This window comes from Dromiciops gliroides, chromosome 2, assembly GCF_019393635.1.
Source record: "Dromiciops gliroides isolate mDroGli1 chromosome 2, mDroGli1.pri, whole genome shotgun sequence".
Taxonomy (NCBI): domain Eukaryota; kingdom Metazoa; phylum Chordata; class Mammalia; order Microbiotheria; family Microbiotheriidae; genus Dromiciops; species Dromiciops gliroides.
The window spans coordinates 202,859,904-202,887,850 of NC_057862.1; the positions used below are offsets into that span (position 1 = coordinate 202,859,904).

At 36.2% G+C, this 27,947-nt stretch overlaps 1 protein-coding gene across 2 annotated transcripts in view; it reads left to right on the plus strand.

Moving 5' to 3' along the window:
* Positions 1-27,947, plus strand: part of PRKD1 (protein kinase D1) — a 432,388-nt gene that overhangs the window by 314,438 nt on the left and 90,003 nt on the right. The window contains exons 3-5 of one of the 2 annotated variants that reach the window (XM_043986862.1): positions 1,175-1,306; positions 3,870-4,030; positions 9,820-9,843. In XM_043986862.1, coding sequence (XP_043842797.1) covers positions 1,175-1,306; positions 3,870-4,030; positions 9,820-9,843 — 317 coding nt within the window. The remainder of the gene's footprint in view (positions 1-1,174; positions 1,307-3,869; positions 4,031-9,819; positions 9,844-27,947) is intronic. The other variant, XM_043986863.1, reaches the window with a different exon arrangement.

Here is a 27,947-nt window from a genome sequence, read left to right on the forward strand (position 1 = left end):
ATAATTATTCATCAGTATTTGGTTTTCAGAATATGATGATTATCCCATCTTTGGAAATCATTTGCAAATTCTTAGCAAGGTCTCTCTGGGTAGACTAAAGTGCACATTAATGATAATTTTGAAACATAGAATAATAATGAATGTAGCAGCGAGCCATCAGAGGAAAACAAGTTCTGATTTTAAAGAAATGGCTTTAAAAAAAAAAAACAAACTCTGCATGGGCCTGATACACACACACACACACACACACACACACACACACACACACACACACACACACAAAGACACACAAAGACATTCTATAGTACAAACATATATACCTTATAACATCATTTCCCTGCCAGTATGGAGGCACTCACACAGTGTTCTATGTAAAATTCGCTGGTCGTGTTATGACTTGCTAAAATTTTCTAATAATTCTGACTTCCTTAACAGACTGCCAGAAGTCCCCTACTCTTTACTTCTACCTCTTTATGGTCATATTATGGCCTCAACTTTTTTTTTCTCTCAACAAATATATTTGCTTGCCAGCAATTAACAAAAAACCTATGTACAATAGGCTTTTAGTATTACAAAGGCAATAATGAAACAATCCCTGACCTCAGGGAGCTTGTAATCTTATCAGAAGAAACAGCTTGTATACACAGAAGTATTTACTAAATATTTGCAAAATAAATACAGGGTAATTAAGGGGTGGTAATTGAACTGAGCTTTGAAAAAAACCTACATATTCTAAGAGACAGAAGTGAGAGGAGAATATATTCTAGGAATGGAGGGCAAGCCTTGCAACATATATGAAGAATAGTCAAGGTAAATTGAATATTTTTCAGTGCTTTAGAAACAGAAAATTGTGTAAATAGCAATTCAAATATTCAGAGACTGATTTTCCCATTTGTAGTTTATCCAAGTTTCTTTCCCTGCACTTACTATCTATATTTTGGCTATTTCCCACTTCATTCACATCTTAGTCCATGAAGGAATTTGGGCAGAGAAAGAAGGTGAAACTGGTGAGTCAAATGTGTTCCCAGTTAGCAGTTCTGAGGCAAAGGTTAAGTCTAATGGTTAAGATGACATTTATATTATTGAAAGATCTCAGTTAACTACTAGCAAGACAACTGTACATTTGCCATTGTATTCATTCACCTTATTTTTCAATGTTTTTACTCTCTTGCAGCTTCTGCCACCTTTGAAGATTTTCAGATCCGACCTCATGCACTATTTGTTCATTCATACCGGGCTCCAGCTTTCTGTGACCACTGCGGAGAAATGTTATGGGGGCTTGTCCGTCAAGGGCTTAAATGTGAAGGTAGGTTATATCCCTTATTAAATTAAAATTGTGGTATTTTTGAATTGCTTTTTTCTTTCCTACTCCTTATCAACTTCATTTCTACCCTCATAACTTCTCTGTTTATAGAATAGCGTTCTTAAAAGTCCAAAAGATTGAAGATAAAACATGCCACTGACCTTAAAATGCAGACAAAGACATACATTTTTGGGCATGGCTAATGTGGGAATAATGTGTGACCCTGGGCAAGTCACTTAATCTTGTTTGCTTCAGTTCCTTATCTGTAAAATGAGCTAGAGAAGGAAATGGCAAACCATTCCAGTATCTTTGCCAAGAAAAACACCAAATGGGGTCAGGAAGAGTCAGACATGACTTGAAATGATTGAAGAACAATGTGGGAATTTCTTTTACTGAACTATGTAGATATATACTGAAGGATTTGATATTGGTCTATGTTTCAATTATTTTTCTTAGTGAAAGGGTAGGTGTGATTAGTGGGTAGGACAGATTAGTAAAAAGTACATGTTAATTGAATAATTTTAAAAGTGAAAAAAACGTTCAAGCCTATGAGTTGTAATACAGATTTGATTAGGAAAAGTAGACAGTTCATCTGAGCTATACTTAAAAATCTAATATGATAAAAGCATGATTTCATGATGAAAAATTAAAGATTAATTAAAATCTTGTAAACTTGACACCAAATCATGCAAAATAAGTGATCGAAGGAAAAAGAATATATTTCATATTAAACAGTTTAAAGATGTAGAAAATTATAAGGTTAATTGCCTATTGATAAATGTGTGTTTATTTAAACAGTAATAGTCTTCCTCCAGGATTATTTTAAAATAATTTTACCTCAGCCTCATTATGACAAAGGAGAAGAGAATAATTCAATAAGTTTCTTTTTACCTATGATTCATTGTTTTTTCCCAATCCAGTTTTCTGAATGGAATGTTTTCTTTAAAGCTTGTACTTTCTAAGTATTCCCTTTAAGTTTCCCTCATAGTTTTGTAATGGGAAAAAAGAATAAGTTTTTTTACAATAAAAGAAGCTTATTCCTTTTTTTCTTTTTTAAGTGAAAATTTTTACCATCTTTGATACATGAAGTAACGCATTGGTTTATCAGGATATAAAACTCTTTTATTCTTTAAAAGGTGTAAGCATTATTTTGATTCCTACACAGAAATTCTTGATCACCATGCCAAAGGAGGTCTTCAAACCCAATATTCAAACCTTTTGTTCAGTCCTTTTTGTTTGGATTGTTTATACTGAATTAATATCAGTTCCCCTATGTGCACTCTAATTTTCAAATTAGTTTGCTTATATATTAATGAGAATTGAGAATTTGCTTAAATATTTTCCCATCTTTTTTTGAGAAAGAAAATGCTCACAAATCTTTGAACCAAAGAAATTAATTAGTAAATAAATTAATTAATTAGTAAATAAAGAGGAACTGAACTGCTTACCAGATCAGAAAAGGTGTCATCTATATAATGATAGCACTTACCAGTACAGTCATGTAAATTCAAATTCCAGGAATTTACAAACAAGGAAGCCTAAATACTTAGGTACTTAGATACTGACCATAAGTGCACCAAAATCTTTTTTAAAGATAATATAATGATATCCTGTCAGAAAAGTGGCTATGTGACTCAAGTTCAAGGACAGGTTATTAATTTGAACAGTTAATATTTTGAGACACATTCATTATGGCCAAACTTCTAATATGATCTACAACCAAAATAATTCTTTAATTATGAATACAAAGGAAAGATCTTTCCATAATCTGGACTCATTCAGTCCTAATAGTGGCAAAAGTAAGGGTTGAATTGGAACAGATTTCCAAGAGCCCTGAGATCTTCAGGTAGAACCATGCAGAGTCAAAATGGTAGTCATTGAATCCTAACACTCCCTTGTACTGAGGTTCTCAAGTTCTAACCACATACCTGCTTTTGTAGGGAGCAAGTTCTCAATGCCAAAAATCCATTACAGTCATGTGACAGTTTGACTATGGAATTATATCTATACATATACACACATATATCACCTATAAATACATATGTACACAGAAAGCATTTGAGTACTGATTAGCAATCAATACATATCTCTCTCATAGAGAGAGGAAAAGACAGAGAGAGAGAGAGAGAGAGAGAGAGAGAGAGAATGAATACACAGCCAATGAAGGAATTTGTTTTGCTTGAATATAGGTATTTGTTACAAGAAACTTGTTTTTCTTCTCCCCCCCCCCTCCACTGGGGGTAGGAAGAGGAAAAAATATATTTCTGTTAATGTTGCTGGGGTAGGAAAGTTTTGAAATGATATGAGTACTTTCAGATGAAGTTAACTGTATGACTTTTTCTTAACTTTTGTTACAAGAAATGTTGTTGAGTAATCTGTAAATGTTTATTATTAAAACACATCAATAAAACCTTAAAAAGTATCAAAGTCAAAATTGTATTTTTAATTGAGAATTAACTCCAAGAAAAATTCAAGAAGTAGTTTTTAAAATCAGTTTATTCCTTATGTCTTTTTATGTGTTGTTGGATAACCTTTAAAAGGTAAAGTAACATTCTTCTTTTTCCAGGATGTGGCCTGAACTACCATAAGAGATGTGCATTTAAAATACCCAACAACTGCAGTGGTGTGAGGAGAAGGCGGCTATCCAATGTTTCTTTAACAGGGCTCACTACTGTCCGGACAACATCTGCGGAACTCTCACCTACCACCCAAGATGAGGCTCTCTTGGTATGGTTTTCCATTTTTCTATTTCCATTTTCATATTAAGGCAATGAAGCAGGCTTAAAACATACAATTACAGTGTAAGTTCAGTAAGATAATATGTGTGAAATGTGAAGAGCTTTGAGATACTAAGATAGGTATATACAAATATGCAGTATACATTCATATTAATGACTTTTCATCTAGATTGATTAATGAACAATTTAGAAAATCTTTCTCATTTTCAATCTTTACTTCTTAACATTAAGAGAATGGGAAAGGGGAGAGGGGAATGCTGGATCAGTTACTAACCAAAAGCCCAGAGTAGTACAAACTCATTTTTTTAACATTCCTGAAATGTAGTTTGTTCAAATGTAAAAAACAGGCATTTTTTTAAAAAAAGACATTCTTTTCTAAAGTATACTGGACTAATTAGTGGCATAAATGAACAATTATTGCTGGAGAAAAGCAGCAATATATTTTTATAAAAAGATGTAATGGTTGTAATCCTAAAATTACTGGTATGCATTTAGTTTTTTTTCTAATATGTCTTGTGGGAAACATTTTCTTAGATTTTAGGTTTTTTCTTTTTTTTAATTAGGCAAATTAAACAATAGTATTTGAATGTACAAGACATAGGACTTCATCCACATATTACATTTATACATATGATATATTCTTGGGCTAAATAAATACTTGTATTTTGTGGTATTAACTCGGAGTATTGACTCATTTGTATTGTCCCATAGAAAGAAATTCAGCTAAGAACTCTTACGTGTCTAGGAATGCAATATGTGAGTTAACCACCAAATTACAATCTACTCAAACTCTTTCTCTGTACCTCTGCACAGTGTAATTACTTTCTACAGACTGAAAATCTGAATGAGCCCAAGCTGTATTCTTCACAACAAGACCACTCAGTACCTGATATTTACTCTTTTTTCCTTGGGTTTCTACTTAGTCTACGAGATGAAACATTTTTAAAATGATAAAATATGAAATTCATTCTTCATATTTTTGGCCTTTTGAGCTCATCCATTGAAATATTTCATCCTTTTAGATCTATTCCCTTGGTACTCATAATGTCACACCATAGTGTAAAGGGCTAAAATTCTAGCTAGTCTGTCTAAAAGACCTAATGAGTGGTTGCCAATAAATTATAAGCTTTAGCAAGAGTTAGACTTTTAAGCATTTATTAAGAAGAATAAGAATTTGGTGAAGAAAGAGAGAAAGAGGCCTAGATTCAGCTATCTATCACAGGAAGCCCGCATTTCTGCTCCACTCTCCACTAGAGTCCTGATGAAAGAGAGCAAGAGAGCCAGCCTCACCCCTTCTTCCTCCCACAAGCCTCCTGTGAAACTGGGAACATCCCATCCACAAGCACACACAGCTCCAAGCTAATTGGCTGATAGCTTTGGTAGACAGTACCCACAAGCAAACGTCACTTCCTGACACCAAGGGAAAGCTACATGTCTTGACCTCAGACCCCTTCTCCTCATGGTGGAGCTTTCCTACAGTAACTCTCCAGCAGGTGGCATCACTCCAATCGTTACAATAGCTTGTACAAGACAATTAAAATGAAAAAAATAAAATATATGGTCTCCCTAATCGTGACTGTTTCTTACCATATCTTTGGTATGTATGAAACCAAGCCTGCATACTGACTGATCATAAGGAATAATGGAAGAAGGGCCATTCACTCTCCTCCCTCCTTCAATCTCAGACTTACACATTAAAGGAAAGTAAGATGAGCTTTCCCCTAGTTCACTAGTTTGATGTCTTCCAAGCTTCATAGAAGCTACCAGTCCTGAACTGGCTCTGGATTATACTGGTCATGGAGTGGGATCTGTTCCTTGTTGAATGTAAAGACAGAGCAACACAAATGGCATTTATTTAATCCTTTTAGACACCTCTATGCTGTCCGACAGTAATCATCAAGACAATGTAAGGGAGACCCAATCCTTTTTCTATGCCAGAATCTCAGAATTTGCTTTCCTAGCCTCCCTTAGTGAATCATGTCCTTAGGTCCTGATGATCTTCATAAAAATAAAAAAGATGAAACTACAGGTAATTAAAACTTGAGTTTTAATAGTAAATGGTGAGGTTTAGCCTTGCCTTTTCACACAGTTATCATATGTATGTGTATATGTATATATATATATACATACCTACACATATATGTATATATATGTATGTGTGTTTTTGTGTGTGTATATATATATATATATATATATATATATATATATATAAAGATTTTCAGCACCAGACATTCATAACAAGATTGTTAAGAAGAGAGTTGGTATAATACTTAAATTAAGCAGGGTGGATTAGAAAATTATGAGAAAAATTAGTTAAATATTGCTAAGAATAGCTTTATTGTTGAACAGATATTTAGTTATTACTTTACCCAATCTTAATTACAAGAAAGGTACACATACTTTCATGTATTTATTTATTTGTTTGTTTGTTTGTTTGTTTGTTTTTAGGTCATACCAGATAGCTATTTTTTTTTCAGGGCAATGGGGGTTAAGTGACTTGCCCAGGGTCACACAGCTAGTAAGTGTCAAATGTCTGAGGCTGGATTTGAACTCAGGTCCTCCTGATTTCAGGGCCAGTGCTTTATCCACTGTGCCACCTACCTGCCCCAGTACACATACTTTTAAAAAATAAAATGTATACCAAATACAGTGTATTATGGTAAATAAATATTTTCCCTCAGTTATTCCAAAGCTTTTTCTTTTGTTTTTGTCAGGGAAGGGGGTTTTGGTGGAGAGGAGGTCTTTCTTATGTTTTCAATTTCTTATCAAATACACCAAGGAGAAGAATTATATTCCATCAACAGAGATGAGGTTGTCAAAATAAACACTGAATGCAATCAAATACTACACATTCCTCAAGTGATGAAACCCAATCCAAAACAATATATTTAATGTAGTAGTTTGGGTGGATGTGTCAATATGCAAATGCATTATTTTGTTCTCATGTTTTCTTTTTGAAAATAAATGGGGCATTTGTAAATTTTAATATAGTCTTTAACATTTGACAGATTTAAACTATTGGCTTAATTCTGTTAAAGTTGCTAAGCTCCAAGTCAAATTAATTTGGATAAAAGAAAATGTTAGATGTAAAAATAATTTTTGTCATCTTCACAATTAAAATGTCTTACTCATTGAGTTTGCCATTGTTGTAAGTGACATGGACCACAAAAAAATGAGCAATTATTTACTAGTCATTCTAATTATAATCACCAAGAAGCTTACTATTAATAGGAAGACAATCAAAGACATATTGAGGTGGTAAAATCCTCTATCTAAATATATAAATTATAAATGAATGGTAAGTCCTTGTTTTCATTTAACCTCCCCAAAATATCTGTATAAATAAAACATTTACTTTTAATAGTCTTCATTCATCATGTAGTATACCTACTTACAATGCTTCTCAATAAAATTCAATATTTTTCCAGTATTTTCCAGTATATTGTATCCAGTAAGGCTCCATTTTGGTGTAATGAAGAACTCCCCCAAATCACCTTCAGAGCCTTACATAATGCTTTAAGGTTTAAAAACCTCTTTTCATAGGTCATGTCATTTAATTGTTGCAAAAACCCTAGGAGGTAGGAGATCTTATCCTCTTTTTACACGTGAGGAAACTGAGGCTTAACAATTTGCCCATGGTCACAGAGCTAGGAGGTACGTGGGCAAAATTCAAATTCAGATCATCCTGACTCCCAAGTGTGGAATCGACCTAATACATATCTAACATGCTTTGAAAGTACTCTTTATATTGACTTCAATTTTATTTGTGTAGCATGTTTTCAAATAATGTTTAGTACTATATACTACAGATTGCCACTCAAATGACTTTTGCCTGTTACTACTCAACAGACCCTTTTGTCCCTCACAGTGAGGGTGCTTAGGGGAGTCAGACCACCCTATGCCCTTTTTTTCCTTTACAACTGTCTACTTAGCCCCCACAAACTCTACTCAATTATGAGAGGAGAAAAGACTTATCACCCCCAAGCAAAGCATGTATTGTCTTCCTCTGAGGGCTACTGCAAGGTAAGGTAGCTATTCGGGCTCACCATCACCATTGCATTTGATAATAGGCTTATTCCTAGCAAAACTCTGTCCTTCACACAGCATTGAGTCTAGCCTGCTTCACCTTCTCTATTTAGTGTGGAGGTGGGAGGTGGGGAGTGATTCCACTTGCAGCAGATGGAGTTTTCTCTGTCCCTTGGAAAGGCAAAGGGTTGACTGTGTAACCTTCAATACTCAGTCTCCCAACTCCCTCACGTATGGAATATTTTCTCTTTATCTGCGCTTCCTGGCTTCCCTGGCAGTCATCCTAATCCCAACTAAAATCCCACCTTCTAACCATAACCTTTCTCAGTCTCTCTTAATTCTGGTACCTTCTCTTTGTTCGTTATTTTCTATTTGTTTTGTATATAGTTTTATGTTATCTCCCACATTAGAATATGAATTTCTCAATGGCAGGAACGATCATAAGCCTTTATTTGTATTCCAGGGCTGAGCACAGTGCCTGACACACAGCGGGTGCTTAATAAATGTTTATTGATTGTCTGACAAATTTACTTCCTTTCTCTGTGCTCTTAGGCAACTCTCTGCTACCACAAATTGCAAAGAAGTTAGAGATGTATATTGGTAGAGGAAACTTATCACCTGGAGCTCTCTACCCTGATGAAATCCCAAGTTAAAACAACAACTTGCATGATCCAGCTGTTGTTAAGATAAAGTTAGATAATGCACATAGAGATTTTGTAAGCATAAAGTGCTCTATAAATGTGAAATACATATACACGCACAGGGATCAGCTCTGCAGGATAATTACTCCACTTGACTTTAACAATGTAGTTGAATTATAATCCTTCTCTGTAAAGACCTATCATTCTCTTGCTACTTTTTATAACCATTTTGAAACTGTGGAGTTTGTCAGATTTGCAAATGTGACACTTAGAAAGAACATTCATTTGAGTCCATTTTGTGATAGCCATGTGTGTCTTCTTTGGAAAATGTAACCTTTTAATAGTAGCATCTGTCCAGACTGGTACAGCATGGCTGAAATGTCTACGGTTGGACACCTCGTTCCTTTCTGCCTGCAGGTGAATAACAACTCTCAAATTTTCTATTAATCTAATGACCTTTGTGTTTCTTTTCTAACCACAAAGATTGGTTACAGTAAAGACAGCCTAACCTTTGAAATTGTTCCCCATTTTGTGCTTTTTGTTGATATCTTTTTGTTTTTATGCTACCTACATTTTCCTCCTCCTCCTCACCCTGCCCGAATGTCATCCCTTCTAACACAAAAGAAAAAACAAAGAAAAAAGCAACATTTCAACAAAATGAAGGGGAAGAACTAAATTAGTATAAAACATTTTGTTATTATTTTACTTTTTCATTAAGCAAGGTAGAGTGCTGGGCTTGGAGTAGGAAAGATATATACTCATATCTCATATCTGATACTTAGTTATTTTAATGACTGTATGAAAGTCACTTAGCCTCATTCATCCTCAGTTTTCCCATCTATAAAATGGAAATAACAATAGCTTCATTATCAAGCTCAAGGGAATTGTTGTGAAATTGAAATAAGATCATGTATAAAAATTACTTTTATGACAATAAGTCTTACTATAGTTTTAATTTATTAAAGCTATTATTAACATATACATATGTGTGAAATGAATACATTTGTGCATCTTCTTCTTTTCCCTAATAACATTATTTTCTTTCTTTATATTTTCTTTTTTGAATCTGCTCCTTTGCCCTGCCTTTCTTCTTCCCAACTTTATGTCTCAGTCTCCTGTCAGCCCAGGCTTTGAGGTATGTACTAACTCTACCCTGCTCCTTTAGGAGAGTGCATTCCTATATCTTTTTCAAGTTAAAACTTAACTGTTCATTTAAGTCTTTGAGTCTGTATTGTATTTAGAATGACCAGTTCAGGTCTTGCCAATTAAAACCAACAATAAACACTTATAAATCCCTAATCTGTATAAGGATACTGTACTAGTAGGTACCTTGCATATGAAACTGTTCCTCAACCTTCCAACTATTAATGACCTCCCTCCCCCAAACTACCTTGCATTGCACTACTTTTAATATGTTTGTATTTATCCTTTTTTTTATATGCTTATATAATATGTGTCTCCCCTATTAGAGTGTGAGGTCCTCCAAAGTCAGGTTTCATTCATTGTATTTGCATTCCAGCGCATGGCACATAATTAATGCCTTGTACTGAAGTAGGTACTTAATGCTTGGTGATTTGATGAGACAGTCCCTTCCCTCAAGGAACATACATTTCACTAAGTGGTAGGAAGGAAAGAAAACATGTATGCAGATAAATAAGTATAGAGTATAAACAACTATGAAGTTGTTGGAGGAGTATCTTCAATGCTAGCAATATCCTAGTTCTGTTTCATTGTTGGAACAAAATGAGGCATTCATAAATCATTGAACCTTTAACTAGGGGGGGTTTATTTTGCTCTACGAGCAAGAATATGCCACGAGGATAGATGCAATGGCACTTAGCTTCTCTGGGGGAGTTGTTTTCTTCATCTGGAAACCATTCTGCTCATCACAATTTGATGATAGAGTCATAAACATTCACAAAGTCTGAGAAGCCCAGAGTCCCTGTGACTGGGATTTTCATTCCCTTAGTTGACATGCTGCATCAGGGAAGCTGGGACCAGTCTTCCCAGAGGCAATTACATCTCATCACAGTCCTACAAAGTCATTTCAAGAGTAAGTGAGGACAAACGATTAGAGAGATCAGGAAAGGGGTTGTGTAGGAGCCTCTGAGCTACATTGTGAAGGAAGGTAGGTTTTCCACAAGTCAGAGGTAAGGAAGGCAATGCATCATAGGTACTGGGGAACTGTGGCCAAAGGCATAGAGAAAGGAGAGATGGAACTTGTATGTGATGAACAGCTAGCAGAGAAATTTGACAAGAACAGAGTGTATAAAGGGAGTAGTTAGATGAAATGATTGGAAAATTGGTGGGAGCTAAGCAGGGGTGTGCTGAACCCAGCTCTAACCTACTTTTTTTTTTTTTTTTGGTGAGGCAATTAGGGTTAAGTGACTTGCCTAAGGTCACACAGCTAGTAACTGTTAGGTCATATTTGAACTCAGGTCCTCCTGAATCCAGGGCCGGTGGTCTATCCACTGTGCCACCTACCTGCCCCCAACTTACTTTCAAGAGCCCATTGTTAAATTTATTATGAGCAGAAATCATAATAGCTATCAGTCAGGGCTTAATTTATTTAGCTGTTTATCTAGAATTAAGATATTCTTAATAATGCATAGTAGAGTCAAAAGTGTGAATACATACATCCCCCTTCTCCCACTGGGTTGTTAAATATTTACCAGCACACCCCTGTATTACTCTGCAAACACTGCTTGAGCTCCATAGGAATACAGTATAAGGAAGGTTAAGGGAATGAAGTCATCACCAGACTGAAGGCCTGGTGACTGAAGGCTAAGGAAGGATGGGTGGGTGTATGAGTGGATGGATGGATGGATGGATGGATGGATGGACGGATGCCTATCATTGAAATGTGTTTTTTAACATTTCCAAGGTACTTTGCATCTATTATTTTATTTGAACCACACAGCATTCCTAGAACTAAGGAAAAAAATCTAATTGCTTTCTTGCAGAACTCCAAAAAGTGCACATAATTTCATTCACAGGTTTAAGAAAAATGAATACCCTCATATGAAATGATTGAATTAGGCATAATATTATCAAATTTTATCCCCAGTTTATAGAAAGTTCTAGGGAAAATAGTATACTTTCCATACATATATCCAGAGAACATATTGTGAAGTGTGGGAGAGAATGCAAGGACAGGACATATTGTCATAGCTACATTTCACTTGTTTTACAATAAAGGGGTTTTTACTTGTGCCTTGACCCAACATAGTTTAGTTAGTTAAAAAAAGAAAAAAAAAGGAAGAGAAGGAAAGGAAGGAGAGAACAAAGGTAGGAAAACAGAAAGAGGCAGAAAAAGAAAATAGAAAGGAGAAAAAGGAAAAGGGAAAAAAGATTTGCTCTAGGTAGAAATATCAAAATCTCAATCAGAGAGGAAATCATATTTGGAAATTATCCAAAACAGACACACAAAAGATTTCCTTTCTGAAGCTTTTAATTAAATAAAATGAAAAAAAATGGCATTTGGCCTTTTTTTCCTTTACATAACTTAAACCTCTAACAGCTTGGAATGCTTTAAAAGAAATTTAGCTAGCAAGTTAAAGACTGATGAACACAATGCTCTTCTTTGTGATGAATTGAAATAGCCAGAATAGTTGTTTTCTTACATTTCTATCTCTGGTCATCAGAGGTTTGACATAGTATTATTTTTCCTTATGGTGATGTAATCTTCAAATACCATTATTACTGTTCATTCTAGGATACAGTTGTTAAATTATCTTACACAATAAAGCTAATTAAAAACACAACCAAATCATGCTCTTCTCTAAATCTCATTGATGAATTAGGTATTTGTGACTCTTGAGGTCTCTAAAAGGAGGAGGGGTGTGTGTGTGTGTGTGTGTGTGTGTGTGTGTGTGTGTGTGTGTGTATAGTAATAACCAAGCTCCTAGTTACACTAACATGAAATTCCATTTCTATAAAGTCATTCATATGCTAGAGGTTTTCTCCTTCCAAAAATTGAGTTGATAGCCAAATTAATTTCATTTACTTTTTCTTAATTAAAAAAAGGGGGGCAGCTAGGTGGCGCAGTGGATAAAAGCACCAGCCCTGGATTCAGGAATACCTGAGTTCAAATCTGGCCTCAGACACTTGACACTTACTAGATGTGTGACCCCGGGCAAGTCACTTAACCCCCATTGCCCCACAAAAAAAAAAAAAGGTATTTTATACCATTAGGTTATTGAAGGCATTGTGTCTTATCTTTGAAAACAACAGGAGACAGTGTGGGACAGTTGGTTTTTGAATTCCAATCCATGAAATCCATTACTAGCTCTGCTACCTGGGGAAAGTCAATGACCTCCCTGTGCCTCAGCTTCCTTACCTGTCAAATGAAAAGGTGAACTCAAAGGTTTCTAAGGTCCCTTTCAGATTAAAATGTATGATCTAGTGTCCATGAACTTGAACCAGAATTGAATGGGAAGAAGTGCTGTGGACTATATTTGGGAAGTTAGGACAGTGCTTTCCATAATCTTAAGCTGCTCCCTGACACAAAACCCCATATTGTTAGGGTTAATATTTTCCATGGAACATCATGGAATTCTGCACAGGCCAAAGAAGCAAAATTTCTGGTCACCCAAAGGCCAATTTAAAGATACATGTTGGACACAAGTAGACAACAATAAATTGCCAAAATAATTCACATTCCAGAAATCGCATAAAAGAAATCATCCAGGACATATGTAAGATCATGAGGTAGATTGTTCATATAACAAAAGCAAGGAATAACCCATTGTTAGCCTAGTTGCTGCTCTGGGTACTTGGTGAAATGTTAAAGACCCAAAGAAATGTTGGGGTGGGATTAGGGAGAAGAGAAGGAAAGTTTGGGTAATGGGGAATACTGTAAGAAAAGACGTGGGGGGAGGCAGCTAGGTAGTACAGTGGATAAAGCACCAGTGCTGAATTTAGGAGGACCTGAGTTCAAATAAAGCCTCAGACACTTGACACTTACTAGCTGTGTGACCTTGGGTGAGTCACTTAACCCTCATTGCCCTATTAAAAAAAGAAAAAAAGAAAAGAAGGGAAAAAAAAGAAAAGTCTTAAAGAGAAAGTCCCAACCATTTCGTGCAGGACATTGATTGCTATGCTAGGGAGCATGAACTTTATTTGTTAGTCCATGAGGGTCCATCTAAGAAATACCTCTTTTGTGTGCCTGTTCTCTGCAGAGCATGTATATCTGCTGGGAGAATAACAAGGTTTAGAGATCAAACATCATTACTAGAACTTATAGTCTTGCAGGGAGATATAAGAAGACTATTTCAGTCTTTCCATCTACTTCTGGCTAAAAGAAGACCATTTTACAGATTTCTTTGGTTTACCAAGTGCAAGATGCCAAATAACTAAAATACTAAGTAATCTATAGGATAAGAGAGAGGGACTGGACCTCTTATTTCACTGTTTTAGGGAATTCCCTAGTAATCAAACTCCCTCTACCAATATTGGTCAGGGCGATCCCAAAGCACTCATAGGTTAAGTGACTTGTCCAAGGTCATAGAGCCATTTGTATGTCATAGACAAGACTTATGCCCAGATCTTCTTGATCCAAGGCTGGCTCTCTGTCCAATATACCATGATACTTCTAATAATTTATAAGTAAATTTAATAGAAAATAATATATAAGCAGATAAGAAAAGGACAAAATATTCTCTGAGATTGGAAGACAAAATGATGATCATTAAATAAGGGGATCAGGAGGGTGTCAAAAGGAGTTGATAAAGATAGGCAAGAAGTCAACAGGTCCTTTTGTGAACAAGGAGATTAGGTCATTCCAGGTAAAATAAATAAAATGAACAAAGAGGAGGAGAAAGAAAAGCATAGGGGTGTCTGTCTGTTTATAAATGCTGAGTGATTCCTACTACTTCCCTAACTTTATGTCAGTGCTTAGCACAGTGCCTGGCACATAGTATGCACTTAATAAATGTTTATTGATTGATTAATTCTGTTTCATGTCATAGATATGTAGAACTGAATAGACATGTTATAGCCCCCCACTCTGCCTAGTCACTTCCTTGGTTAACAAATCTCATTTGTAATGAGAAACTGGGTAGAAGAGAATAATGGGGGGGGGTGTCTCAAATGAATCATATGTACGGAAAATTCACAGTACTTATCTTATTGACTTGGGGAAAAGAAATATCATTTTTTGTAAATGAGGGTATTGAATTCATGTCATCACATGAAAATGTGAATAGGAGTTCAGACCCATGATTTTTGATAAGCCCTGATGCCAGTCTCCACTCCCCCAGTAATAATAATAAGCCCAGGGCTTCCCATACCTATAGGTAAACATGTGCTGGTAAGACCCCTAACAAAAGGGGTCATAGGTTTGGGGCTGGAAAGACCCTTAGAACCCATTTAGTCCAACTACTTTATTTTACATTTGGGAAAAAAAAACCCAGAACCAAATGGTTGAAGCAACTCAACCTGTGCTGGAGAGCTGATAAGGAACAGACCTGCATATCACTGACTCTGAATACTCTTTCCTTCATACCAACATTCCTAGGAAAACAGAGAAACCATTTTTTGGAACAATACCATATGGGAGGATTCCAAGGGAGGCACATAAACTCAGCGTGGTATAAAGAATAGAGCATTGGGCTAGGAGTCAGGAAGACCTGGGATTGAATCTCCTTCAGATATTTATTCTGTATGTAACCTTGGGCAAATCACTTAATCTCTCTTGCCCTTAGTTTTGTTTCATTTTTTAAATCAGGGGATGGGACACAGTCACATGTCATTTCCATTTCCAAATTTAGGATTCTGTGAACTAGAATAAAGATTAGAAAAAGATGAGATCTCATTGTGTTTCAAAGAGAGAATCCCATGAGTCATATGGTCCTTCTTAAGTTTCCTCTCCAATTGCAAAACTGAAATTTCATGTCTTAATGACTTATCTTAACTGGCTTGAGATAAGTGGCCAGAATCAGTTGATCATTATCAGTGGCATTTTCTGACATTTGTTTAGAGAGGTTCATGCTAATTGCTTTCCATGAAGAGAGAGCTGACAACACATCACAGCAGTGTTTCCTCAGTTTCCACCATAGGTTGCTACCTTAATGTTTTCTAGATATCAGGATATTTAACTGTGTTCTCTGTTGATCATTCTTTTTATTTTATTTTATTTTTTATATAGAGGCAATTCGGGTTAAGTCACTTGTCCAAGGTCATATAGCAAGTAAGTGTCTGAGACTAGATTTGAATTTAGGTCCTCCTGACTGTAGGGCTGGTGCTCCATCCACTGCACTTTGTGGTTACCCCTCTACTGGTCATTCTTGCTTAAGACAATGGCTTTCAGTTAGTATCTGTGTCTGTTTACTTCCTGCCAAACTTTTATGTAACAGAACAGGATAGTATTTTCCCATGGGCAGTCAGGGTGCATTTGCATCCCTGATTCATTTATATGTGTTTATGTACATGTGTGTATACATATGTGTATGTATATACACATATGTGCATGTGTACATACATATACACATGCATACATACATATAAAATAATGTTAAATTCTTTCCAAACCTTAAAGTGCTGTATAAATGTGAGTTGTAATGAGCTAAGTGGCAGAGTGGTTAGATCATTGGATCTAAGTGTCAGCAAGACCTGAGTTTAAATCAAGCCCTTTCCACTTGTCTCAGACATCCATAAAGATGATTTTTATAGCCTTTCAATGACTAGTACACTATTTGAAATATGTAATGTTTCTAAATTTTGGTGATTTCTAGAAGTATTATTTAGATTTTTCTGTAAAATTAATTAAAACTCAGATCAAACATTCAATACTAGGTTTAAAATATTCCATAGCTTCAGTAGCTTATGCTAATATGTAATCACCACGAAATTACTTTTCAGGGAAGCAGCTAGGTGGCACAGTGCATAAGGCACCCACCCTGGACTCAGGAGGACCTGAGTTCAAATCTGGCCTTAGACACTTGACACTTACTAACTGTGTGACTTTGGGCAAGTCACTTAACCCTCATTGCCCCCCCCCCCAAAAAAATTAGTTTTCAGGAATGTATTGTTTGTCCAGGCCTGTGATTTCATTGGTACAGGAAACCTGCAATGAGAGAATCCTTCTGGCAATGTATATTGGCTACTATCCTGCAATTTACAATCTTAAAGACTAGCGTGGGAAACTGAGAGTTTCAGTGATTTGTCTAGGATCAAACAGGTCTTCCTGATTCTTCCAGTTTCTTCCTAAACTCTCTACCTCCTATGTCAAGGATGTCTCTCATTCAAAAATTTATTAAAAAAGAAAATCTCCCACAGTAAGTTAACAAAAAAGTTATTTTTGGTTCCGAGCCACAGAATATTACTTATGCCCTTAGAGGTAAGCATTTTCTCTTTAGACCCCATTCTCAAAATGAAAGATTGAGCCTATAATTCTTATTTTACCATTGGTTTTTCTCTTACTGGGTACAGGGCATACTACATTCAGTAGTTATTGACTCCTATAATGTACCCTAGGGAGAAAGTCCCTTAATCAGGTCAGGCACATAATATATATCAAACGTTCTAGGAAGATGCTTTATAGAATTTTTTTAAAAATCAGAATAGAGCATTTTCCCAGGTGTTATTTAATAGGATTTTCACTATTTGTCCTCAGAGTCTAATTAGCTATATAGAAATAGTTCTGGCTATTCTTCATTGGTAGACTATAATGATACTTGTCCATTCACTTTGGCTATTCTCAACATTCTGACAGCCTCAAAGAATTTACTAGAAAAAGGAACTGTTCATATCAGCCGAGCTCCATGTGTCTAATCACTGTAGAGCTTTCTGCTTTGAAGTTTTCTTTTTATGTTCTTAATTTTAAATAGCATGAATTTTACAAACTACAGATAATATTTAGTTCAACTCCCTGTTGTGGGGAGATGTGTTTTATAAATAATAAAATGTTACAAACTGCTATTATTTTCCTTGTTTTTTTTTTAGTGAGTCATATTTAATTAAGACAAGTGTTGTACTAAAAGGAAATCTAGGCTTGGCTGCATGATTTCCTAGAAAATCTCCCAAGAAATGACTCACTTGATTACTGTTTTAATTTAACAAAAACTTCCAGAGACAAACGAAACTGTAATTGGGTTGCACTAATTGTCTGAAGCTGGATATGCTTATTACCCTAACATAGCTTTCTAATCTCCAGCATAGATTCTTTGTTCCCCGTATCACACACACACACACACACACACACACACACGTGCACGCACACACACATACACCCATTAAACTTTTAACAAATAAAAATTATTTGATCAACAAGTGAAAACATGACACTAACATGCCCAATTAATATTTTCCAAGATACCTTCCAATGTAGTGAAAGTGGATCTAAAGGAGAGGTCTTTCACTTGTGTTCTGGAGTTCTCAGAAGCCTGGTGATTCATCCCAGTGAAGTAATTGTCTTTTCCCATTTAAACATACACTCTGGGCCTTTCATATTTCATTTGATGAGTATTATATGGGTCTCTTTTTTTTCATGTGAGTGATGGATGTTCCAGACCATAGTGTCAAACTCAAAAAGAAACAGTGCCACACATTAAATTGGAAAACTTCAAATTAACATTTTCTATATTGTATTGTATTTTTATTTGTTTTTCAACTACATTTTAATCTTCACTCAAGAGAATTATGAGGCACACACAGCTGGGAGGCTCATGTTTGATACCTCCAGTCTAGATTAGTGTTGGAGCTTATGGGTTTATATTGAGGCAATCCTTTAGTGAATAGTCTACTACATCTGATATCAAGAAGATGTGGGTTCAAGTCCCACCACTGTTACTTACAAACTGTGTGACCACTGGTAATTCCCAAACTCTCTGAGCCCCATGCAACTATATGATTATACCTTTCTAAGTCTCTGGTGTATAGATTGAAATATAACCATTTTTATTCTGTTATTTATTTGAATGGAAATTTATACCAATGAAATCAGAAGTCCAGTCCAATACAAATTTGTCATTTGTGTTAATGGTTGCAGTATTTATAATGTTGAAAATTTAAAATAAAAAAAATAAGCTATCACATCTCTAATTTGCTGGTATAATGGTATGGTGTAATGATCAACTGAGGTTGGAGGGGAGGAGTGAGGGATATAAATCCATTAGAATCATCTTGTCCCACTCCAATTATCTAAGCATGAAAGAATCTTCATTACCAATAGTGAGAAGGACATTACTTCATCAATTGGTATCTCATTGTTGAATTTATGTATGGTTTCACTTGATATTTTCTGGAATATCATAAGTAAATTATTCATTAATAGGATCATAGATTTAGAACTAGAAGAGACCCTAAAGGTCATTGAGTCCAACACCCTTGTTTTATGGATGAAGGAAGCAAGGTATGAAGAAGGTACTTGATTTCCTCAGTTTCGTGTCCCCTAGTATGTAAATATCTGAGGTAAGATTTGAACCTGAAATTTTCTGATTCCACACCCAGTGCTCCATCCATTTTACTATTCTATTTCATGACAAAAATCTGAATTGTAAAGAGTGACCTAGCCTAAAGTCTTTGAGTATGGCCAGGCAGTGTTTCTTCTACTTAAATACTAGCCTAGCTAAATTCAGATAGCCCAAAAACCAAGTTGGCCATGCATGTATCCCAAAGAGAGTGATGGAAAAGGATCCATAGATGTAAAAATATTTGTAAGATTTCTCTTTGTCGTGGCAAAGATCTAGAAACTAAGAGAATGCTCATCAGTTGGGGGATATTTGAACAAACTTTAATATATTAATTTAATGGAATACAGTTTGTTGTACTGTAAGAAATGATGAAAGGGATAGTTTAAGAGAAACCTGGGAAGACAAATAAACTGATGCAAAGTGAAGTTAGGAGAACCAGAAGAACAATTTATATGATAACAGCAACACTGTGAAAACAAATGAATTTGAAAGACTTAGGAACTATTACCAGTGCAATGAAGAATCATGATTCCAGAATACCAATAATAATATATGCTACCTACCTCCTGACAGTAAGATAATGGAGTCAGAGTACAGATCTATTGTTTTGGACATGGTCAGTGAGGGAATTTGCTTTGCTTGATTATTCCTATTTGTTATAAAGATTTTATTTTTCTTTTTTAATGAGCTTGGGTGGGTATAGTAAGAAAGAGAGATAATAGATTTTTTCTTAGTTGGAAAAAATATATATTTTTAAATTGGGGTGATTTTTTTCATCCATAGCAACTTTTGCTATCAATTCACAAAGGATTCATCACTCTGTTTCAGAGAAGTGAATATGCACCTTAATGAAATTCTTCTGAAATTGTACTAATCAAATTATTTCTGAAGTATTATAGTAAAAATTGTATTCTGAAATAATACCCAGAAATTGCAGTTAAAAATATGATAATATAATTACAACCTTTTTCACTATTGACTTTTTTATATTCATATATATAAAACACAATAATGCTGTTGGGTTTTTGTTTTTGTTTTTAGTTTGTTTTTTGCTTTTTTGTGGGGCAGTGATGATTAAGTGACTTGCCCAAGGTCACACAGCTAATAAGTGTCAAATATCTGAGGCTGAATTTGAACTCGGGTCCTCCTGAATCCAGGGCCAGTGCTTTATCCACTATACCACCTAGCTGCCCCCAGTAATGCTGTTTTAATGTAGCTTGTGAGGATTCTTTTCAGACCTTGGTGAAAGTCATGGAAAAATCTCGGTGGTGAATCCATTGTCTGTCTTGTTCTGCCCCAACCTAGGCAGAAAACTGGGACCTCTAGAGTTAACACAATGTTAACTTTTCATTTGCTCACTGTACTAATAGATCCATGAAAGGAAAACATTACAATAGCAAAACATATCAACACCACAGAAATGAAGATCAAAGAAAAAATCACAGCACATGTTTCTTGAATAAAAACAATCTAACATTCTCATCCCTCCTTTCATTTGGGAAGCTTTTAGTCTGAAGAGCCTTGTCTTCCTTGATTAAAGGCTGCTTTTGTCAATATCACGGCTCAGCAGGCATCCAAGCCTTATGCTGATACTGAAACATATATAAAGTTAAGACTTTGTTATCATTCTTTGGTGGCATTATATTGACATATATTAGTAAGTAGGTTCACTGCACTGATATTTCTGCTCAGGCCTCAGGATTCTCAGCATGTTCAGTAGGATGGTGTTTTAAATGCTCTGCCTATACTTGTGAATGGAATGCTGTACTTCTAAACATACTGATTCTTTCTACTGCCTGTTGGCTCTTTGAGTAACTTGCTCTCAAACTCAAAACTAATTTGAATGAATGCTAGGGAAACAATAAACTGAGAAATACTTCTGCAACTCCTTGGCTTTTCCTACAAGAGCCAGGATTCTTAGAAGAGTTTATTTCCCAAGTGAAAGGAGGGGTGAAATTGTTAGATTGTTTTTATTCAAGAAACATGTGCTGTGATGTTTTTTTCTTTGATCTTCATTTCTGTGGTGATGAAATGTTTTGCTATTGTAATGTTTTGGCTACAGAGGAAACCTTCAGATTATTGCATAGGTAGAACTGTGGGTACCAGTCAAAGTGGCCTGTCATGTCATAGATGATATTAATGTTCTCCTTTTCCTTTTGAATAATCAGGAAATCTTTACTCTCTAGGCAGGCAATTAAAGTTGGTAATAGTTTCCATCTAGGTAGGTCACAGGTCACTTCTAATGTATATCTGAGATAGCCTACTTCAAAGTTGAGATCTCCCACTGACATTGGGATCCACTCCATCCATAAGTTTTTTTGTTGTTGTTGTTTTTTTTTTTTTTTTGCAGGGCAATGGGGATTAAGTGACTTGCCCACACAGCTAGTAAGTGTCAAGTGTCTGAGGCCGGACTTTAACTCAGGTACTCCTGAATCCAGGACTGGTGCTTTATCCACTGTGCCACCTAGCCGCCCCCATCCATAAGTTTTTAAAGTTAAAATTTCCTTTTAAAAATAGTGCTTTCCTATTTATTCCTCAAAACATTCCAGGGAATAACCAATTGGAAAGTTTCTTTCCAAGAATATTTTACTTTTCTCTCTAGTTACATTATAAAGATCCCTTTTTCATTGTTCCACATGTAGCCATAGGCTGATATTGGAGCATTTCATTAAGTCTATGTCTAACCTTGAAAAATGGATTGAAACTGGGAATTCAGAGGAGGGACACACACACACACACACACACACACACACACACACACGCACAATATTGAAATCTCCAAGTAACCAAAGCATATCAGTCAAAACTACTTTTTGGTTTTACTTTGTTCTATGCTTATTTGTGTGAGCTTTGGGAAGTCATGGGACCTCTCTAAGCCTCAATTTCCTCATTTATAAATATGTGGATAAAAATAGCACCTAGGGGGCAGCTAGGTGGCGCAGTAGATAAAGCACTGGCCCTGGATTCAGGAGTACTTGAGTTCAAATCTGGCCTCAGACACTTGACACTTACTAGCTGTGTGACCCTGGGCAAGTCACTTAACCCCTGTTGCCCCGCAAAAAAAAAAAAAAAAAGCACCTATCTTAGAGAATTGTTGTAAGAATCAAATTAAAACATGTATGCAATCGCTTTGCAAACCAGAAAGCTTAAGTAAATATTAGCAATTGCATTGTCATTATCACTAGTATGATTTAATTTGCAGATGTAGAAAGAGAAAGCTTAGCATATTGGATAAGAGGAATAGAGAATTGACTTTGGAGTCACCATAACCTGGATTTAAGCCCCTCTTCTGACCCCAAGTAAGTCATGGGACCTCCCAATACCTCAGGAAAATCTTTTTTTTTTTTTTTACAGGGCAATGGGGGGTTAAGTGACTTGCCCAGGGTCACACAGCTAGTAAGTGTCAAGTGTCTGAGGCCGGATTTGAACTCAGGAACTCCTGAATCCAGGGCTGGTGCTTTATCCACTGCACCACCTAGCCGCCCCAGGAAAATCTTAAAGATTATCTATTGCTGAACAATTGCTGATCTGCATTGCTAGAAAGGATTTCCTCAGGAGGAGTTTCTTACACCCATGAAATCAGACACTTGGAAAACACAGAAAGAGAGAGACAGAGACAGAGAGAGAGAGAGAGACAGAGAGAGAGACAGAGACCGAGAAATATAGAGATAGAGACAGAGAGACAGAGCCTGGCTTTTCCAGTCTGGAAGAGTTATCTACAAAGACCTTGATGAAAAACATCTCTAAAACATCTGATATACCTCACTAGGAAAAAAAAAAATCATGCCTTTATTTCACACTCCTATAGCACATAATCCTTCAGTTTATTTCACTCTCAAAGAGAGAGAAATAATCCCTTTTTTGCAAGGTCTTGTCTTCTCTGTTTAAGGAATAGCTATAGCAGCACCAACATCAGAAATGACCACTTTAACAGGGATAGGGATGCCTAGAATCTACAAATACTCTAGAAAATGCAACGTTTTCTACCATTCCCTAGCTTCTTTCCTGAAATAGAAGTAATTTCTTATTTGTATAAAAGGAATAAAATGATCAGTGCCCAGTAATGCCTGTGAACTCAGGGAGTCTGGATCACTCTCTATTTTGTAATGGATTATATGTAGTATTATGCCAAAAGCTTTCAAAAATTGCTACCAACATTAAGAAATAGTCTCTCCCCTGTGAGCCACAGCATACATCACAGCAGAGCAGGGAGTATCCCTTTTTCTTGTCCCACAGCAGCCTTTCTCAATAGTATGAAAAGGTGTTGATTAGCTTTTAGTTTTGCTACATATTTCGGGTGTCCAAATGAGGAGTCATAGCTGTTATTTGGCAGCCTTGGCAGGCAGTTCCAAGGAGCACTGAAATGGGAATACAGCATAGTAGCAAAGAATAATCTACAACTCATCAAGCCTCAGATCTTGTGCTCAGTGATTTACAGGGTGTGGAGACAAGGATGTTTCTATAGGAACTTGTTTTCTCGAGGGTCTCCAGACATGTCTGTTGCTAGAAGAGGGCTGAGTGCTTGGAAAATCCCTAATTCCCCATATGAGAGGTTTATCTCTTCATGTAAGCACTGTTGAAAGGAGATTATTGTTTCATTTCAGTTCACCAAATGGGGCTCATAGGCTGAGCATCCAAAAGTATGTTTGTTAGCATTTGTATGTGAGTGAGATAATCATTTCCATGTAAGGATAGACTAGGGCTAGACTGGACTATGGGAGGTTAGGTGAACAGTAGATAGAGTGCCAGGCCCAGAGTCAGGAAGATTCCTCTTAGTGATTTCAAATCTAGTCTCAGACACTATTAGCTGTGTGACCCTAAGCAGGTCATTTAACCCTGCTTCCCTCAGTTTCCTCATCCACGAAATGAGTGGGAGAAGGAAATGGCAAACTACTCCAGTATCTAAGAATGCCAAGAATACTGCAAGTGGGGTCTCAAAGAGACAGATTGTACTTAAAAAATGATTGAATAGGGGCGGCTAGGTGGCGCAGTGGATAAAGCACCAGCCCTGGAGTCAGGAGTATCTGAGTTCAAATCCGGTCTCAGACACTTAACACTTACTAGCTGTGTGACCCTGGGCAAGTCACTTAACCCCAATTGCCTCACTAAAAAAAAAAAAAGATTGAATAACGACAAGACTATACAAAAGCAAATTCATTTGGAACAATTGAGAGTTGTTTTACAACAGTTTTTACTAGTAACTAATGCTCTTTATGTTCAAAGGATCATATATTTAGAGGTGGAAGGAAACTTAGAAGTTGTTGAGTCCAATCTTGTCATTTTGCAGATGAGAAAACTGAGTCCCAAAAAGTCACAGGAATATACATCTATTACTGCAAGGGACTTCAGAAGCCATCTAGTCCAGCCCACTAATTTTACAGGTAGGGAAACTGAGGTCCAGTAACTTGCCCAAAGTCACACAGGTTACAAACGTGGCATATCTGGGATTTGATCCCAGGTACTCTTACTTAAGATCCAGTAATCTTTCCACTGTTCTGTGCTGCCTTACTCTTTGTCAAGTTATATTTAGACTGAATCAATGTGCACTTTTTCAGAACCAATCTGTTTGTAATGAATGATTTCACTTCCTCTAAACAATCCACATAATTTGGAATCCTGTGGTACAGTGAATAGAGCCCTGGCCTGCAGTCAGGAAGAAGTGAGTTCAAATCTGGACACAGACACCTACTAGCAGTGTGAACCTGGGCAAGTCACTCACCCCTGTTTGCCTCAGTTGCTCAACTGTAAAGCAAGCTGGAGAAGGAAATGGCAAACCATTCCAGTACTTTTGCCAAGAAAACCTTAAATAGGGGTCATAAAGAATCAGGCATGACTGATTTGACTGAACAACAAAGAATTTTGACAGGAATGAAAATACCAATCCCCACAATCCCCATACAACATTGAAATATTGGGTTGATTCAGTTTTGCCACTGTCAAGTAAACCTGATCATGACATCCAGTGGAACTAAGGCAGCACTTGAAAGATAGTCAGCAGATGTCAACCAAAGCAAGTAAGTATTTATTGAACACCTACTATATACTTGTGAAAGATGCAGCATGTGTGATCTCAACCCACAAGGAACTACCTACCTAGTCAGGAGTGCCTTCTGGAAAACAAGATCAATAGTTCACAATATTTTCAGTGTCCTTTTTGGCAAGGAGAATATATCCTGGGTTATAAAGAGCCTGATTCCTTTTGGTTTTTCTCCCAGTGCAGTCAACACCCTTCTGTTTCCTTGTGCGAGGAAAAGAAAATCACTTCTACTTTTTCTGAGGGCAGAGTAGTTCTGAACTTGTGTGTTGTATTTGAAGTCCCAGTCCATTATAATGGAATTGTTTCTGGGAAAAGAAATGGGGGCGGTCAGATAGATTCAAATGACTGCTATTTTACATCACCAAACACTGTTAGACTACATCTCTATTTCTGTGACAGACTCGGAGGCCTTAAACTTATAGTGAATTCTTCTACAGCAAATGATGTTAGTGAAATCTCTTTTTTATCTAGTAAAAGCAATTTAATCAGAAATCTCCCTGGAGCCTATGTCTTTGATTGTGTCAAGGTGGCTGGTCAGTTACTTTTAGTAAACACATGCTTGCATTCTCTACTTCATCATCTCTCTTGACCTTGAAGGCAATGAAGTTGCCCCTTGTTTTCAGCCCTAATATGGTCCTGTGAAATAAGCACTATAGAAGTATGAATTTAACAAATGTTTTACGCAAAATTATGTTTATCTTGACCATTAGTTTGTTTGTCAACCAGAATAAACCACATATTGGTGGAATCTTCTCTTAAATTTTAGCAAGAAAAGAATCAAACTTGGAGTACTTTTCTTTTCTATATTTTTTAAGGGATTTACTAATTAGGACAATCCCATTTTGACCTGTTAAGCAAGATATACCTTGTTGGGAAATTCTTACAGGGTCCTGTTCAATGTTTAAACACATGCTTGCAGTTGGAGTTTCCATAATGTAATCTAAGCAATCATTTCCTGGTGAGCTTCCAAAGGTGCTGAGTCATGGATCTGGATTGTTACCAGGAAATCTTTTTTAAGGGAATTTCTATCTTCAGAAAAGCGGGACAAGTCACCTCCACAAGTAGATGTTCAATGAATACAGTTCTAACTTTGACACGATATCAAAGGAAATACAAGGTGACAAGCTAAGTCCTGAAAGCTCAAGATCTTAGATAATCTATCCCTTCCTGTCCTGCCAGAGTAGTGACAATGAATAGAGTGCTGGACCTGAAGCCAGGAAGATCTGAATTCATATTCTGCCTTAGACACGTAACAACTATGTGACCTTTGCCAAGTCCCTTCATGTTTGTCTGTCTGTTTCCTCATCTGTAAAATGGGGATAATAATGTCACCTACCTCCCAAGTTTGCTATGAGGGTAAAATGAGATAATACTTGCAAAGCAATTAGCAGACCTTAAAATTTTATATAAGTGATAGCTAGTTATTATCTTCTTCCTCAATGTCATCATCATTGTCATTATTGCTATCATCCCATTCTTCCAGATTAAGCTATAAAATGTGAACTCTTCCACATAAAGCAATATCCTTCTACTATGTCCACTTAGAAAATAGGGGCCTTTGTGTCAAGTGGCTTGACCAAGGAAATCATTAGCTTTCAGTTATTCATGAGTCATGTTTTATAAATCTTTAAGTCCCCCAAAATATTCTAAACTGGAATTTTTATCCAAACTCTAAAATATTATAACCTTCCCAAGGAAAAAAAAGACAATTTACAGAACTGACAGCTCATAAGAAAATTAAACTGTGATCATTATCTCTTCATTTTACACCTACCATCACTGTAGGGAAAGAGCTTTTAAATGTCTGAGTTTGGAGCCAGTTTTTACTCTGAACATAATGAAGCAACTTGTTGTTCCATTCCAAACTATTTCAGTCTTTTCATGTACTTCTTCCATTTAAAAACAAAACAAAACCAACAACAAAAACTCAACATCAACCACCACCATTTTGTAGATTGTCCAGGTTCCCCAAATGCACCCTGCCAAATTGGAACAAGCATCATGCGTTCTGTGTCCAATGTGACTAGTCGAAATGCATGCAAAAAATTGTAAAACTTCATTCATTTGGAGTCGTAATGGCAGTAGAGATTACGGTCAACCCTATGCAAAGTGTGATAAATTTTTAAAAGAAACACTTTTGTTTCTCTTAAAACTATAATGTAAGATACAAATTGATAGCAGTAAATCAAATATGATGAATTAAGGGAGTATTTCAGTTTATGATAGACTTCTCTAATTTGCCTGTGTATGGCATTATCGACTGTGTTTATATCTGATGACATTCATTTTAATTCATTGTTGCTATTCATCCTTCATTGTTGAAGAGTACCAATGGCATCACACTCTCCTCCAGAGTCATCTTAAATCCATGGCAAGACAAAAGTCAAGATGACTGGTGATAGCCCCCTTGAAATCATTAAACATATATTAGGAATCTCTTCAGTGCAAAGAAAGAGACAGCATGGCTTAAGTGATAGGAAGGTGGCCTTGAAGCCATGCAGATCTGGCTTCATATATTGCCTCTGACTCTAGGCAAGTCACTGAACATCTCTGTAATCTAGACAACTCTTTAAAAAGATTATAGGTTGAAGAGAAGATGCCAGTTTGCATCGGTTGAGTGATGTTCCTCCTGGGGAACTCTCTAAGGCAATGAAATCAGGAATCTAATCCCTAAGGACAAGGCACTAACTGACAATCCAAAGTGGAGGAGGAGGAGGAGAAGGAAAACTTGATCACTTTAAAGTTTGCAAAATTCATTATAATTTTTCTTCTCATTTTATCCTCACAACC